This window comes from Dreissena polymorpha, chromosome 3, assembly GCF_020536995.1.
Source record: "Dreissena polymorpha isolate Duluth1 chromosome 3, UMN_Dpol_1.0, whole genome shotgun sequence".
In the NCBI taxonomy this organism is placed as follows: domain Eukaryota; kingdom Metazoa; phylum Mollusca; class Bivalvia; order Myida; family Dreissenidae; genus Dreissena; species Dreissena polymorpha.
The window spans coordinates 106,562,775-106,581,371 of record NC_068357.1 but is presented as its reverse complement, the minus strand read 5'-3'; the positions used below and the strand labels follow the sequence as shown (position 1 = coordinate 106,581,371).

The following is an 18,597-nucleotide window of genomic DNA, read 5'->3' as shown; positions in this document are numbered from 1 at the left end:
ATATTATATATATATATATGATCAAAATGTGTGATTTTGACCTTTGTGTGTGACTTTGACCATGACCCTAGCAACCTGGATCTTATATTTGAAACTCAGCTAGATAATTGAGAACAATTGTGACAGTTATAACAGAATTCCTTGATGCATAGTAAAGGAATTACCAATTAATGAATAATTCCTCAAATTTGTGACCTTTGACCTCAATGTGTGACCTTGACCTTAGCCCCTAGGATTATGGGTGTTGAATGTGAAACAACCCCAGATGATTGGAATAACTATAGAAAGTTGCATGGCTCTGGCTCATGTGTTAATGAAGATAAAGCTCTAAGCTTCTATCAAAAAGCATTTTTTTCAAGATACAAAGGGCCATGACCTTAGCCCCTAGAATTATGGATGTTGAATGTGAAGCACCCCTAGATGATTGAGAACAACTAGGGCAAGTTGCATGGCTCTGGCTCATGTGTTAATGAAGATAAAGCTCTAAGCTTCTATCAAAAAGCATTTTTTTCAAGATACAAAGGGCCATGACCTTAGCCCCTAGAATTATGGATGTTGAATGTGAAGCACCCCTAGATGATTGAGAACAACTATGGCAAGTTTCATGGCTCTGGCTCATGTGTTAGTGAAGATAAAGCTCTAAGATTATATTAAAAAGCATTTTTTTCAAGATACAAAGTGTACATCATCCTCTTATCCATATAATATACTCATACCAAGTTTCAATGAAATCCGCTAAAGCACTAACAAGATATGGCTCTGGACACAAAAGTGCCGGACGGACGGAAGGACGGACAAACAGCGCCAAAACAATATCCCTCCGCCTATTACTGGGGATAACAAATGCCTACGAAATGTTCACGACTTAAGTAAGGCTAACGGGTGTATACTTTAAATACAATATTTAAATGGTTCACTTTTTTGCAAATAGGACTAGATGGTGAATTATAAAAAACATTTATTAGAAACAAGATGGTAACATTTCAAACAATGTACAAAGCAAAAAATACAATTTCATGTTATGGTACAATTCTGCATTAACATGTTATACAATTTAACAACCGACGTTTAAACATGTGTTCAATTTAGGAACTAATCAGAACACAGAGCCCACTACTTACAACTAATAAAGAAAAAAAAATGAAATTAAGCATTCCACTAAAACTGAATTAAGAGTGAAGGTAGGTAACAACAATTTTTCATTTCAGAAACTACAGAAGTGAACTGCCAATAACGATTATACAATGATTTAGTGACAATTGTTTTGCTCTATGGGACATATATATCTGAACTAGTTTTATGCAGGTGAAGTGTACCTGAACAGTTTTAAAAGATAACAGTGAAAATAAGGGACATTCTGCTATATACAACACAGGATTAATTTGTACCTGTATTTAAATTAGTATAAACCTGCATTTTAAACATACTGTTCTTTGAGAAGTACATCATAATGTAGCCTAGATATTAGTATACATGTATAAATTTCATAGATAAACAACACACACACTAGGCCACCATGCCACTTTAAGGATTAGAAGATGCAAGATACAACCTTTTATTTATAATATGTATATAGTACTAATAAAAGTAAAAAATATCTATGTTCATGTTTAGCTATGGACGGACCACAAACTGATTATAACAAAATATCTAATATTAAGCTTTTTTTTCCTGTGTACATGCTATTATTAAGGAAAACCTTGCACACTGCCTTTAAATAACTTTCTTTACCAGACCTGAAAATTGAAATATTAACACACTGACCAACTAAGCAATTTTTGAAAACAGGTTGAAATTTGCAAGCCACAAAGGGATTCCACAGATCTCCCAATTCCTATGAGTGCTCTACTGCAGCTAACCAGGCAGTAAACGGTTCTGCATGCATAAGCTTTATAACCAGTTCATAAAACTTGCAGCACAAACACAATGAATTTTAAAACATCTGATATCTTAAGACCCGTCAGGGCTCTAAAAAGACAAAATTAAGACACACATTAATTTTTTGATTGTACATAGTTGGATTCCAGATGATGCTTTTATAGAGAGCTGGAGTTGCCATTTCAGGTTCTAGGACCACATCTTTTCAAGTTTCAAGTGTTTAACTCTCTTGTTTTATACTGTAAGGCAAAGTCAGGAAATCATATTGCTCACAGGAAACTTGAATGCATTCATGTCTTTCCTTCCAATAGAATATCCTTGATTTCACAACCATTGATGGACTCTGAAAATATAATTTGACAATTGTTAAGGACTCTCTATTATAACATTACAAATGTTTAAATTAATGTATAAAAACAAATTTAGTTGAACATGATTGTTTACAACTGTTTTACAATTGTTTGTTGAAATGTTTTATGACAATTTACAACATTTTACACTATTTTGAGTGTCAGTAATACAGTCCACCAGAACAATGTATAAAAGAGAGTTGTTTAAAATGTGGCAATCTTATTGAGATAAAATGACTGAATGGATAAATACAAAAAAAGATAATATAACTTAAACTAATAAGATATTTTAGAGTAAGCGCAATAAACTCAATGTTGGAAAGTAGAAATTGTTAATTTTTTTGCAAATAGCAATTGGGAAATATGCTTCCCCTGGTTATAGTTAACATGCATACTCAATTTGAACACCATGTCTTATATCTCTGAAAAAATACAGACATAAACTGCCTAATAGAAATTGGAATGTCCTGATTAAAGCTATACTGTTTTACTATTAATTAAAGCTAATGTTTATGTTAATGTTTATTTAAAGTTAATTAAATACAGTGTCTTTATGTTGCCAAAAATTTGCTTATAATATCATTATAATTATTGTCTTAAACCTAGTTATATCAATTTATTACATACTATTTTATTTTTACTGTGTTTTAATATTGTAGCCAGTATAGTTTAATTGCTTAAGTTTTGTACGGCATTTTTATTTATATCACACAATTTTAGATTATTAATCCTTTAAGTAATGCTGCATAATAGTATCAATCACTCTTATATTTTATCAATTGAATGTACATAAATATGTTTTGTACAACGCCATTGAGTATAATTATATAAATAGGTGTTTAATCAAATTACCGGTAGCAAGTTTCAAGTTGCAAAGCTAAAACATAGTCCCACACAGATTTAAAGCAGGGCTTTGGGATAACAAATAAAACTCGAAACAGGCAGCAACTGGGTAATCCACAACAGGAACAACTAGGCCGAGAAAAAATTGTTTTCAAAAGCCGACGGACCCTTTTTGTGTGCGGAGCAGACCCTAAGCATTTTATTGCCGTTTGAAATAAAAAGTACTTGTTTTTTTTTATTTCTTTTTTACATTTTATCATATCTCAAAAACATAATTTGGCCAACTTCTTAGTATATGGAAAGAATGTTATATAGGCAATTGGGAGATTTTTGTCTCTGGATATCTTTGTTTCAGTAGGAATAGCTTGTGTATAAAATAAAAATCATTTAAAAAAGGAAATGCCAACCTACCTACTCTAAATCATATTGAAATATTTGTTTTGCAATATTAGTGGAAACAAACAAATTTTGTACGCACTAGTAAAATTAACATTATTGTGCAGTTTTTAACCACTATTGTCACAATTAATTTAGTCCAAATATTATCAAGATAATGAGTACCGTTTTCAATAATGAGCTATGAAAACAAACACTTAGTTACTACACATGTAATTCTAAAAGGTAAATTGTATACGCACTAGTACAATTAACATTACAATGCAGTTTTTAACCACTATTGTCACAATAAGAAAAGAATTCATGTAGTCCAAATATTTTCAAGATAATTATTACCATTTATGATAAAGTGCTATGAACACAAACACTTAGTGACTATACATGTAATCCTTAAAGGTAAATTGTCAACAAGAGACTCTTTTAGTTTGTAAGGAACATAAAAAAATGCATTTTTGTATCCTGCAACATTGTTTGCAAAATTTAAAACAGTCTGACAGAATTTTGACTCCGACTAAACAAACGCATCTCAATTGTCAAAATCTACAGTAACAGGAAACAGTTTTGATGCAATGTATTTTACAGTTGAATAGTGTTGTTGAAGATGGATCCTTGTTATACCCCGTTATAAATAAAGGCATAATTTGAATAAATGATTATTCAGGGCCCTCAATCTATCAAATCTGCGGCTGAATTTCGGCCGCAGTCCCCCACCTGAAAAGTATATTTTTTTCCCCTTTTGGGGGGAAAAATTCCCCCTGATTAATTTTTTTTATATATTTTAAAGATGTGTATCATGATTATTATATCTCAATTCTATTTCAATTTAATCTTGTTAAACATACTTTATTATGAGAAAAGAAATGAATATAGTGCAAACATGTACAAATGTAATAATTAGAGAGTAGTAAAAAAATCCCCCAAAAATGGAAACGCCGCAAAAATTCCCCCTCATGAGGGTAGCGACCCGCTTCCCCTAAAATGGATTGAGGGCCCTGGATATAAAAACTGGTAGTGGTATCAAATGTTCTTGTCGCCGTGACGTAGTGGATATGGTGTCCACCTAGCGATTATGAGGTCAAGGGTTGGAACCCCTCTGTGGGAGCGTTCTTTAGATCTCCCCCATTGAAACCCAGGAAACAGACTCGAGAGTGTTTCAAATATTCCTTACTTTTAGGCTTTCTATGCAATCGAGCTTAAATAAATAGGTTTAAAAAAAAAATTGTTGTCAGGCTGACTGACAGTCTTTCATCTACACATTTTTTTTTCAATTTAAACTGTACAGTTGTTTGCTTGAATTTGTTTTCTGCAATTTGGGCCCAATGAATTTACATGTACATGATACCCCACCATGTCAACATGATTTAACTTAATTTTGACAATGGTACATGTATGTTAAATCACCTGGTTGTCACTATTGTTTCCAAAATGAATTGTATCGCGGGCATCAATTATTATCATGACCATAACAAAGGGTAAACGCAGATCTAGTACTTAATCTAGAATATAATTTAACCAGTATAAACAAGATTATTTACAATAAAGACTTCATTTGTCGATATCGTGATACATAAAAAACAATATCATAGCGTAAGTTCGACACACTTTCTTATAAACTTTATGTAGGAATGTTAATCGATAAATGATTATGTAAGTATACCTTAATTGTCGTCATCCTTGTGTCCGAAGATTAAAATTACCAAACTCATGATCTGAAAAGTTGTTTACAGTATCCATGGAGGCAGACATCTTGAAAACTTCGCAGTAAATATTCGCCGATTTGCCGTTTTGCAAGACGTTGTTTCATTGGTTAGTTCGATTTAGCTCTTATCAAACTGTTTGGGTCAAACAAAGTATCACAACAGTTACAAATATATCACCGCAGTGATAAATTTATTACCGCAGTGACAAAAATGTCACCGCGGTAACAATTTTGTCACCGCTGTGATATCTATTTTAAGCTGTTGGCGTATCTGTACTTTTGACCCAAAGGGTACGTCATAATAATACGGTATACATAAACTGCTATTACACAAACGCACAATGGGGTGTCATAATTTAAAACAAAAAAAAGGAAAAATACGTTCTGGTTCAAGCTAAAATGTCACCAGGCGTCTCATAAAACGGGTGATGTATAAATAACATTACATATGTAAAAGTAGTTCTGATGATGTGTAACAGTGTATGTGTAAATACATGATACAGTTGGTTTGATATTGCACTGAATATCATGCTTATCTATTTTTGCCAGTATGACTTATACTGTATATTTCGTTTACGTGTAAATAAAATCATAAACATGAACAAATAATGTGTGTTGCAGTCAGGTGTGAAGAAGTAACTGCAAATATACGACCGTTTATCACAGGCGCCGCCTCTTTTTTGAGATGCATTAATAAATGAGCCAATGCTACTTCCGAGGTGGCGCTCAGGCCCGGATATTTCGAAATACAATGGATAGTTTTACACGGTGTTTATGTCGTATATGCGTTTTTTTTCAACATAGTTCACTTTTTTAATCGGCCTACGTAGTGCGATTGAGCGAAGATAAATTAAAGGGGCCTTTTCACAGATTTTGGCATTTTTTAACTTATTCATTAAATGCTTTATATCGATAAATGTAAACATTGGATCGTAAAAGCTCCAGTAAAAAATCAAGAATAAAATTAAAAAAAGGAAAAGAACATTGCCCGGACCAGGTTTCGAACCAGTGACCCCTAGAGTCCTGCCAGAGTCCTGAAGTAAAAACGCCTTAGCCTACTGAGCTATTCCGCCAAGTACACTTGCATGACGTATTTTATACCTTATATAAGCAATCTTCGTAGTTTCACAAAATTTAACGACAAAAACAGAACTCTCCAAATTATTCAATCGTTTCGCGTTGCAACGCTTTATAATTTTTAGGTTTTAAAATCGTCAAAAGATGCATATAATGGCTATATTAGACCATGGTAAATGTTCAGTATTACTGTTTCCTCACAAATATCATAACTAAAACGAAAATTTGCGAATCTGAAACAACTTTTTTCAATTTTGTCAATTTACCAAAGCGTGAAAAGATCCCTTTAATTAAAAAATGTACAGAAACATACAATCACAACCCATTTAGAAAGGTGAGGACCTGTATAAGTTGGGGCATGGTAGAATTGTAAAAGAAAATCGATGTATTTTGCCTGTGTGACGTGCACATTCCCAGCCAATTAATCACTCATTACATAAAACGATTGCTTTGCATATGAACAAGTTGAGGCATACACAAAACATCGGCCCCTAGCCGATATTATAGATACATTTTCATTTTTCAAAAAGAGATGGAGCGATTGCCAAGGAGGTGGCGCTAAGAATAGGAGGCGGCGCAAATGCAAATGTATACCGGAAGCTATTTTAAAGTGACATATTTTATGTGATGATTTCTATAATTTTTACAAGACGTATATATATTTTTGTGATTTGACTTCTTCAGCACATTTGAGTCGCGTGCCTTTTCATTGGAGCAAGATGTGTTTGTGTAACACTATGTCCCCCCATATATTTGACCTTGAAGGATGACCTTGCCTTTTTCCCACTCAAAAATGTGCAGCTCCATGAGATACACATGTATGCCAGATATCAAGTTGCTATCTTCAATATTGCAAAAGTTATGGATAATGTTAAAGTTTGACACAAACAAACCAACAGACAGGGTAAAAACATGTCCCCCAGTATAGAATGGGGAACATAAAAAGTAGTTTTCTAATAATGCCTTGATGGATTTAAATGTTCGTCTTTGTAAGATAAGAACATTTAACATGTATAAAATACAAGAGGGCCAAGATGGCCCTAGTTCGCTCACCTGAGAGGAGTCGGTTCATTCAATCTTTACCAAATGTCAAACTTTACCTAGATATTGTCCAGAAAAACATCCTGGTCAAGTTTCATCATTATTGAACCAAAACTCTGGCGCATCGAGTGTTTTTGTTTTTGTAAGATTTGACTTGGTTACCTTTATTTTGAGTTGACCAAACATCAAACTTTGCTTACAAAAATAAATATTATGACCAAGATTCATAAAATCTGAAACAAAATTGTGACCTCTAGAGTGTTTAAAAGGATTTTGTATAATATAATGAAAATTTGGACAATCTAAGGGCAATAATTATGGCATTAATTATGTGATCTTGCTCATTATCAAACTTGACTGAGATCTTTCAGCAACTTTGATAAAGAATGGTTGAGAAATTTGAATGCTAGAGTGTTGACAAACCAAATGTGGACGGACGGACGGCGGACAAAGACCAATCCTAAAACCTCACCTGAGCAATCAGGTGAGCTAAAAAGTTTGTTTCACCGATCTGAGCCATTTTCCAACTCGTTAGAGAAATCAATAAAACCAATGTATTGACTAAGTTTCACGATGATTAGTGTGACTTCTATAGTGTTCGATCACAAGGTTTCTCTCTTGTCACACCAGGAAAACTGCCCCCCTCCATAGGCGGTTATGTTTTTGATCGATCAGGACCATTTGCCAACTCATCTGAGATATATATAAAACCAATCTTTTCACCAAGTTTCATGATGATTGGGCACATAATGTGACTTCTAGAGTGTTCACAAGCTTTTTTTACTATATAAATATAAGAAAACTGCCCCCTCCCCTCCAGCAGCCATGTTATTCAACTGACCGGAACCATTTTCGAACTCAACTCTCTTATCAAGGAAACAAATGTTCTTTTCCAAATTTCATGAAAATTGGGACAAAAATGTGACTTCTAGAGTGTTCACATGTTTTCACTATATACATATAGAGAAAAATGCCCCGCCCACTGACGACCATGTTTTTTCACCGATCTGGACCATTTTCAATCTCGTCCGAGATATCAATAAAACCAATGTTTTGACCAACTTTCATGATGATTGGGCAAAAATTGTGACTTCTAGAGTGTTTACAAGGTTTCTCTATAGCCAAATAAGGAAAACTGCCCCGCCCACTGGCGGCCATGTTTTTCAACAGACCGGAACCACTTTTCAACTCAACCAACATATCATTGAGGCAAACCTTTTGACAAAATTTCATTAAAATCGGGCCAAAAATGTGACTTCTAGAGTGTTAACATGTTTTCACTATGTACATATAGAGAAAAATGCCCCGCCCACTGGCGGCCATGTTTTTTCACCGATCTGGACCATTTTCGAACTTGTCCGAGATATCAATAAAACCAATGTTTTTACCAACTTTCATGATGATTAACAACTACATCCTATTAATTATAGAATGTGTTTATGGTCTGTAAAGATTTGGGCTTTCGTGTGAACGCTGAAAAATAAAGTAAAGATAACAAATAACATTATCATTCTATCATATGTACGCCATGTGATGTCATTGAAATACGACTGTTAATTGATACATCCTTTCATTAGCGCCAACTCCTTAGCATTGGCTCCATCTCTTTTGGAAAAATGCAAAATTATCTATTACGTCGGGAAAAAGCCAATATTTTTGTGCATGCAGCATCTAATATATGTTGTACGCAATCGTTTGGTGTCGTTAGTGATTAAATTGGATGAAAATTTGCTTGTCAAACAGGAAAAACTCATCGAAATGCTTTTTAAAACTCCACCATGCCGTAACTGATAAAGCTTCTTACGTTTTTAAATGGGTTGCAAATTTATGTTTCTGTATATTTTTGGATGAATTTATCTTCGCTAAATTGTACTAGATTGCATGATTTTTAAAATAATGCAATATATGCTGAAAAACATATAAAGGCTAATCACCCTGTAAAATTATCTATGAAATTTCAAAACACCCGGGCCTGAGCACCACCTCGGAAGTTACATTGGCTCTTTTATTAATGAATCACTCAAAAGGATGTACTTCCATGCACATGCAATGCAAGGCTTTCAGTAAGTACGTTAAAAATATAAAGCAGTAAAAACATAAACAGTACATTTTAAATTCAAAATTTTATTATGTTCAAAATAGAATAAAATAACAATGTTTAATTGTAATAATGAACAACAATCATTTTAAAGTACTCACACAACAATGTATACCTTACAAGAAAAGAAGCTCACAACTATCTATGAATTATGCATGTTATGGTGATAAACTGTATGTCACGAGGAGAAGGGGGGGGGGGAAGGATTGAATCGTCAATAGTTACATACAATGTCCAACATAAAAAACAATGACTATATAAATCCAATGTTATTTAATATTACAGGCCAATCAGTGTAAGCACATACAATGGGATGGAGGGTAGCATGCTGTGAGACTATTCCTGATTTGTGTGTGAATTATGAGAATCAAATGAAAATGTCCATGACCAAGTTTGAGTACAAACACACAATTATAAGATATCTAGTTGTCTACACATAGCAGCATTTTGTCAGTGACAATACTGTTTAGATACACCAAATGTACAAGGATAGAAGTGAAGATACCTACATCCTATGAAATTTCCATAAAAAATCCTCCTTAGAGACATCAAATGAATCATATGACACATGTATATGCAAACAAGAGCTGTGTTTGTGAAACACAGTACCCCCTACTGCACTTTCAAGCCACACAGCAGCTATATCCCATTTGAAAACACGAGGGCCATGATAGCCCTGAATCACTCACCTGACTAACCTTGCTACATCAACTTAAATTCTATCAGACCCAAGCCAGATTTCATCAATTAATACATTCTGACAAAATTTCATTAAGATGTGATGAAAACTGTGACCTCTTTCATCTACACAAGGTTTTACTAGAATTGGCCAAGTGACCTAATTTTTGAACCCAGATGACCCATATACGATTTAAAATCAGATATTATCAAGATAAACATTCTGACCATATTTCATTAAGATCAGATGACCTCTATTGTCTACACAATTTTTTTCTATGATTTGATATAGTGACCTTGTTTTTGAACTCAGATGACCCAAATACAATCCGAACCCAGATTTCATAAAGATAAACATTCTGACCAAATTTCATAAAGATTGGATGAAAACTGTGACCTCTATTGTCTACACAAGGTTTGTCTATTATTTGACCTAGTGACCTAGTTTTTGACCCCAGATGACCCAAATACAATCCGAACCCAGATTTCATAAAGATAAACATTCTGACCAAATTTCATAAAGATTGGATGAAAACTGTGACCTCTATTGTCTACACAAGGTTTGTCTATTATTTGACCTAGTGACCTAGTTTTTGACCCCAGATGACCCAAATACAATCCCAACCCAGATTTCATCAAGATAAACATTCTGACCAAATTTCATAAAGATTGGATAAAAACTGTGACCTCTATTGTCTACACAAAGTTTTTCTATAATTTGACCTAGAGACCTAGTTTTTGACCCCAGATGACCCAAAATACAATCCCAACCCAGATTTCATCAAGATAAACATTCTGACCAAATTTCATAAAGCTTGGATGAAAACTGTGACCTCTATTGTCTACACAAGGTTTTTCTATTATTTGACCTAGTGACCTAGTTTTTGACCCCAGATGACCCAAAAACAATCCCAACCCAGATTTCATCAAGATATACATTCTGACCAAATTTCATAAAGATTGGATGAAAACTGTGACCTCTACTGTCTACACAAACAAATTGTTGACAGACGGACGGACGCACAACGGACATCACACAGTCACATAAGCTCACTATGTCACTCTGTGGCAGATGAGCTTAAAATCACTACAAAGTTATGGGCCATTGATATATGACAAAGTTTAGGGCCTTGGACAGTATCTGAAAGCGTTTTGGAAAAAACTCCTGAAGTGTTATTTTTAAGAAAAGCCCAAGGCCGCTGATTTAGTCAAATATCAATGGAACGAAATGAAAGTCCGACTTGATCTTAAAGTTATGTAGGTACACTCACAAACAAAATATCAGTGAATATCATAAAGCGTTTCATAAAAAAACATCCGGAAAACGGTTATTATAGAGAAAATTAATTTCCAAGTCAAAGGCCCATAACATCGCCAAAAATCAATGGACCAGAACGAAACTAACACTTCATCTGAAGGTCAAGTCGGTAGATTTACCAAAAATCAGCTAAATATCTGAAAGACTTTTGTAAAAAAAAATCTCAGGAAAACATTTATAATAGAGAAATGCCTAAGTCCAATAACCATAACTCAATGGACCGGAATGAAACCGGAATGAAACTCTCAATTCATCTGTAAGTCATGTAGGTAGACTAACACAACAAATATTAGGTGAATATCTCAAAGCATTTATGAAAAAAGTCCGGAAAATGTAATGCCAGACAGATGGACAGTGCAACTGCTATATGCCACCCTACCAGGGGCATAAAAATGTGTACAAATTCACACAGATAACTAAATAAATCAAATAATGTACATTTATATTTGTGCACATTTGTTATTATTGAATTAACATAAAAAGTAATAAAACACAAAAAGTTTCACAAAGCAATATGATTAATTTAAGATAATGCAACTCTCTTATACTTCCATACTGACAAAAAGCATTTTATTTTAATGGACACATTAAACAAAATAATTCTGTGTTGAAGTTCAAACTGTTTATAAACACTGTCTTTGTATATATATTTGAGGGACTTTTTATAAAAAGTTCTTCTTCTCTTCAAGGTAAGATGGACGGGTCATTTTGAGGACCATCACTGCAGCATTTTGTACAGCATTTGACTTTCCACACAACATCCGTCAAACATTTTATAAACTTAATTTCATGGCAGCAGTTTCTTCTCACTTATAAGTCAGCTCATATGGAAACAAATATTTTGTTGATAATTATTTATAATTTCTCTCTTTGGTGTACCAATATTTTTACCAATATTTTTCAGTATAGGTTTATAAGACAACTGCGAAATTGCACTGTTTACTAGTACTAGTAATTGATAACCATAACTCGACTTGTAAATTCAAACATAATGCTTGTGATGTCCTTTTTTCCAGGAAGTTAAAACAAAACATAAACAAGAGGGCCTGAAAGGCCCAAAGTCTCTCACCTGAGATAACAAGATATTATTGGGACAAATCTTCTGACCAAGTTTCATGAAGATTGGAAAATAAATGTGGCCTCTAGAGTGTAAACAAGGTTTTACTATAGCCATATAAGGAAAAATGCCCCGCCCCGCCTGGCAGCCATGTTTTTCAACCAACCGGCATCATTTTTGAACTCGTCCAAGATATTATCAGGATGAATCTTCTGACCAAGTTTCATGAAAATCGGACAGTAAATGTGGCCTCTAGAGTGTTTACAAGATTTTACTATAGCCATATACGGAAAATTGCCCCGCCCCTTGGAAGCCATGTTTTTCAAGCAAACATAATTATTTTCAAACTAATCCAAGATATCATTGAGACCAATCTTCTGACCAAATTTCAATAAATGTGACCTCTAGATGTTGTGCTCAGGTGAGCTAAAAGAGTAAAGTTTCATTTGGGAGAGATGCTTGATTTTAATAGGTAAGCCGAATGTTGGTTATATAGGCTATTTTCGCCCTCTAAACTTTTACGAGACTTTAAATGGATATGCATTCTTCTATATCTCTCTTATCAATGTATGTATTTCAAGTATAAACAGAACAACATGGACACAATAATAATATTGTTGAAGGTATTGTTCACAGATTTTTGTATTACATTAAATTCTTCACCATCAATTGTTGAAATCGCTGAAAAATTGTTTTAGATTAAAGAAGACACATTGAAAAAGGAAAAGATTACTGAAAATCAACATTTGACTTAATATAATATACCAAAAAGCATTATATAAGGATTTTATTCTCTCAAACTATACCCATTTACGAAATTACACCCCATCTACAATTTTTTGCAGTATTCAACATTGTTCAATACAGCAAACATGCACAGAACAGTGACATCATTTTGTTGATTTTAAAATTGTTATTTATTTGATTTTTTTCCCACCAATTTACATTTAAAAAAAAAGAATAATGCAAAATTGATGGGATAAACAAAACTTGGTATAGATTTTCTACTAACATACATCTGTATTTCACACTAACATTGTCCATCAAAGGTACTTTTTCTATCATTAAAAAAAACAATCAATTTTTTACAACTCATAAATTTTAGCACTTTTACAAAAAGTGAAACACGTTAGAAGCATTGTAAAAAAGAAGCAATATTATATCATATGTACACAACAGTTTGTTTAAGTGATGATGTGTGCACCCTGTACAAGTAATAATAGCATATTGACAGTATTTACAGACTTGACATTGTCATGATGTACATTGTAACCTGCCTTTGTACATAAAACACTAAATGATGAGAACAAAATCGGCAATCTACTGTATTAGTATTACCAGTAATTACATGTACCTTAATAACTATATTTTTGTTAATGCAGGTGTCCGAAAATAGAGGCATGTTAAAAATTTAGAGACGCTAAAAATTGCATTGATGATGGAATACGGATATGCAATGTTTGAACAAATAGTAGCACATGCTTGTATCATACCATGCTGTATAGTATAAATTACTTTTACATATGTTTCACTTTAAGCTGTAGGGTGAAGCAAATGTCAATCATCAATATACTTAGTTATTTTATCCAATAACACAAATGTAATGGTCAATGGCCTTCAGGCATTTGTCTGCCAGGTTTCATGAAATTATTTCAGTTGTAGAAATGTATGATCCAGGTTTAATTAAATAAGTGCAACAGGGCAGAATTTTGGTAACATTAGAGGTACATGTAGGGGTGATAATAGAATTATAGGTGATTAGAGCTGACATGCCGTTTCCTCATGAAGCCAGAGGTCAATTGTGGTATGTTACCTTAAAATTGCATGATTAAGTACTGTTTTTAGTCAGAATTTGACCTTTTTTTGGTAAGATGATAAATTACCTGATGAATGACAGTGTTCCAGTCCAGACAAGCTCTGACGCAAGCATGCACATATACACTCAACCGGTGTTACTGCTATATGAAGCTTTCAGAACGAAGGCGTAACAAAAACTGCCCCATGTTTGTTCAGTCAAAAACATATCTGAAGTTCACATTCTCAAAAACATTTATCTTAATAAAAAAAAACACACACAAAATAAATTCAAATATATATATATATATATGGAACACAAAGTTACTAGTTATTGTTCACGTCATACAAACAGGTTCATGTACCATTTACAAACATTAAAGTTAGGATCCTGTAGCATTGAATAAGTAGAATCAGTCCAGTAACTGAACAATTAAATACATAGTTAGTACTTTATATCCCTTAAAAATCACCAAACATGACAAAATCAAAGGAACATTTACGTTGTATTACTAAAATGACCAAATATTCTCTATACATCATTGGCACTAAAAACCCACTCAAGAAAAGAAAATGCCTTCAATTCAAAGCTAAATTGTACAGTAATAAATATACTGCGAACCTTTCATTCAAACATTCTCACATGTTTTTGAGAGAAAAAAAACTTATGGGCCTCTCTCTGACAAAATGGGGCTATAAATCTGTGCATAGTGTTGTCTGAGTTTAGCCTAGAGTATATTTTCATTAAGAAGAGATTCCTTTAAAAGCCCTATAAACACTTAAAATCAACGAAGATTTCTTACAATATTTCGAAAAATAATTTACACATACAAGTCAATGCTCCTTATAGCAATATCCAAAAGTTTTGACGCTAGATGTAGTCTGGTTACATAGATTTAACGCGATACAAAAGCTCGTTTTTTTTGTGTGTCCCAATAAATTCCATGTGAATTTCCGGCAATGATATCCGAACATTTACAAGCGAACGTGAGATAGGCTTCGGGCAGCTTTGGAAGCACGACGTTGTTCTCATGAAAACATTGTTCTTCCAACGCTGCCCAAAGCCAGTCTCGTGATTGCTCGTAAATGTTCAGATATTGTGGTGGGAAATTAACATGGAATATATTTTCGCACAAAAAATAAAAACAAGCATTTTGTATCTTGTTAAATGTATGTTCCATACCACATCTAGTGTCAAAGGGCTATTGCTATAAGAAACTATTTTGATGGGTTAACCTTATTTTACGAAACATTTGGCAAAATGTTCCTTTATTTTGAGTATTTATGTAAGTTTAAATGAAAAATGTCATACCAGCAGGCAGTGCTGTCCCTGATTAGCCTGTCCAGCCTGCGCAGGCTTATCTGGGAAATCCTTTACACACATGCATTAAAATTCCTTTACCAGAATGATACTAAAATACACTGCAACTGTATATTGTTGTTCATCTACCAAAGAAACAATGCACAAAAGGTTCTTGAACAATTTGCACAATCTGCAGAATTAATTTTGTGGTTATACTTAAAATATAATTTTAGATTTTGATGGCTATGTATGTAAATAACCTTGATTTTTTTTTGTTTCATTCATTACAGTCAAGTTTATTTACATTAATACAATATCTCAAAATAGAATATTATCTTTTAAGCAACTTAAATACAGCTAACACAAACAAAACCATTCACAGTATCGAGAGAAAGCAGAACACTTCAGCCAAATTCGAAAGAACAGATCAATTTTACAAATATACATTTATATATCATTATTTACAGGACATGAAGTTAAATAAAGAGTTCTTCATACTTTTAAATCAATTTACATTTAATAATTCCTAACCAACATAAACTATACACTAACCATTACATACCGCAAAGTTTATTATACTCTTATCTTAAGGAAACAAAATGTGAAAAAAATACAAACACCATGAAGGAACTCCCTCAAGATTGTTCCTGTATACATCAACAAATATTGTATTATGCCAAAAATATTGGCAGTAAAAAAGGCTTTTGTTTATTCTAAGCCTTTTACATACATACATATATATATATAGCAATACAGCTAGCAAAGATCAACTATGTACCTTTAACTTAATACAAGTAAATCAGCAGTTGCATACAAACTGTGAACTTTATTATGTGATAAAAAGAACTACCTGTTGATGTCTGGTTTAAACTAGAGCGTGTATCACTAGTGAGGAATATCCCACCTTACCTGTCCCATCTCCCATGTTATAAAATGTAGCAAGAAGAATTATGTTATAGAAATTCTATTTTGTGAAAGGGGCGTACTTTTTTACACAAGATAATAACAATTGCACATGCTCAACTTCCTTTCATAAGAAACAATGCATATGGGTTTGAATGTTGTTCCAGTACTATGAAAAATGTACTCCCTGAACAAGTTTGTGCCTAAAGTCAAATGAACACATTTATTTGCAGAATGTACTAAAAACTGCATGTTGAGACATTAAATATCTTGTATAAACAACATATAGCCCCATTTCAGTTTGTTTTTTTTACAAGTCTAGGGCACAATATTTAAATCAACTATTTCTTGGATTCAAACTCATGATGACAAAATAAACAATTTTGTGGTCTATCAACTAAGCTAGCCTGGCCCCAGCGTGATTTAAATGTTATGAAAATCATTAAACAGTAGCAAGAATAATGCCATGGTGTTTGCTTTACAGGCCATTTTAAGTTCAGAGCAACCACACAGATATGATACTACCATAATAGAATTTTCACAGGGCACCCAAGGATAAAATCCTCCAAGTTTAAGCTTGACAGGACCTTACTGGAAAGTAGTTCAGGGACCATGATGCAGTGTTCAAGTCTTCCCCAACAATAAAAGACTTCAATCTATCAAAATAAGCATCTAAACTTATAAACAAAGCAGAATGCTTGCTAAATATGTTGCATTTATGCTTTAAGTTCCATTGGCTGACTAAAATTGAGCTTGAAAATTGACATATATATGGATCCAGACTACATATGCCGGCAATCTCTTCACTATGCAAGGGGAGGTAAGAAAGAGGTGTGCAATCTATACTATAGCGTTCGGAACCCAAGAAGTACAAAACACTCCACTAGAGTAACCATGAATTCTTTGAGGGAACAAACCCATTCACAGGGCTGGAAATCTGTTGCAACAATCTCTGCTGCAAGGCCCATAATCTTATCGTACAATCTCTTCCACTAGGGCCACAACTCTGGTAGTGATCCCATCACCTCCTGAGGGAGAGCTTGATGCTGTGTTTTGGCAGATTGGTGGAGCTTCCACTGACTGGAGCGCCATTGGTCGCCAGCGGGCTCAGCAGATCTGGTACCTCCTTGCTGGGCAGGCGGTGCCCGCGCTGGGTAAAGAGCAAACTCTAGTGACTTCAATGGCTTTCATGAGCCCACCAGTCAAATAACATTAACAATATGCAGCGCTGCTGGACTGAACATGACAGACCGCTTGTAGCAATGATTCACTCTTTAATTTAAAATCTGTTAACAATTCAAGGTGAAACAACGTGCATATGAGGGATTACTCAACTTATTTTGTTAGCCTGTAGTTGCCCGTAGGCTGAAAATGAGTAACACAAGTGTAAGCTGGGCCTAGTGACAGAAGTGAACAGAGCTTTGAGTCAAGTCAATGGAACACAAACTTTCATTGTACCCACTCAGGTTGCTTTTTAATAAAGAAGTGAAAAAGCAAACGTGATAACAGTGGCATGAAATCATTTTGATGCAATGAACTAATGATCAGCATACTGCTGTGGGATGAATTCATGAACTTTTTAAAGAGGAATTACATGTATTTACATGCACTTTATACTGATCGTGCAATTGAGAAACATGAAAATTACAAAAAAATAATGTGCACATCTGCACTCAAGTCTCAACTCTGTACAATTATTTGACATATGAAGCCAGTGAGAACTGCTGCATGTTATGTGGGGTGGGAGGTCCTGAATATGTTAGCAGTTAGTTTCCTTCACCACCAACTGTCATGCCTGAAAACAAAAATCAGCTTTCTGGGTAAAAATAAAATATGACTTAGGCGTAAGTAACTTGGTTAAGTCCTAATCATTTATGAATCACTATTGGAACAAGCAAATTCGTTGAATTGATATCCCCCGCCAAACTAGAGCTTTGTCACATATGTAAGCATTTTTTCAAAATACAAAGGGCCATAACTCCGTTATTAACGGATGGTGCACAATGCCATTTGGCGTGCATCATCGTCTTATCCATATATATATATATATACTCATACCAAGTTTCAATGAAATCGGCCAAAGCACTTCCAAGATATGGCTCCGGACACAAAAGTGCTGGCCGGCCGGCGGGACAACGCCAAAACAATATCCCTCCTCCTTT

At 34.0% G+C, this 18,597-nt stretch overlaps 1 protein-coding gene and 1 long non-coding RNA gene across 8 annotated transcripts in view; both read right to left on the bottom strand.

Annotated features, from left to right (window-relative positions):
* Nucleotides 1-9: 9 nt before the first annotated feature.
* LOC127870902 (uncharacterized) lies at nt 10-5,465 on the bottom strand. The gene is made up of 3 exons (XR_008044981.1): nt 5,125-5,465; nt 533-2,221; nt 10-376 (listed from the first exon to the last, which is right to left on the bottom strand). It is a non-coding gene; the product is annotated as an uncharacterized LOC127870902 (long non-coding RNA).
* A 3,927-nt stretch (nt 5,466-9,392) lies between these two features.
* Nucleotides 9,393-18,597, bottom strand: part of LOC127870864 (poly(A) polymerase type 3-like) — a 125,677-nt gene continuing 116,472 nt past the window's right edge. For 5 of the 7 annotated variants that reach the window (XM_052413422.1, XM_052413421.1, XM_052413423.1 and 2 more), the window contains one exon: nt 9,393-17,585. In XM_052413422.1, coding sequence (XP_052269382.1) covers nt 17,457-17,585 — 129 coding nt within the window. In that variant the 3' untranslated portion in view covers nt 9,393-17,456. Of the gene's footprint in view, nt 18,231-18,597 lie in introns of all 7 variants that reach the window. The other 2 variants (XR_008044956.1, XM_052413425.1) reach the window with 2 other exon arrangements.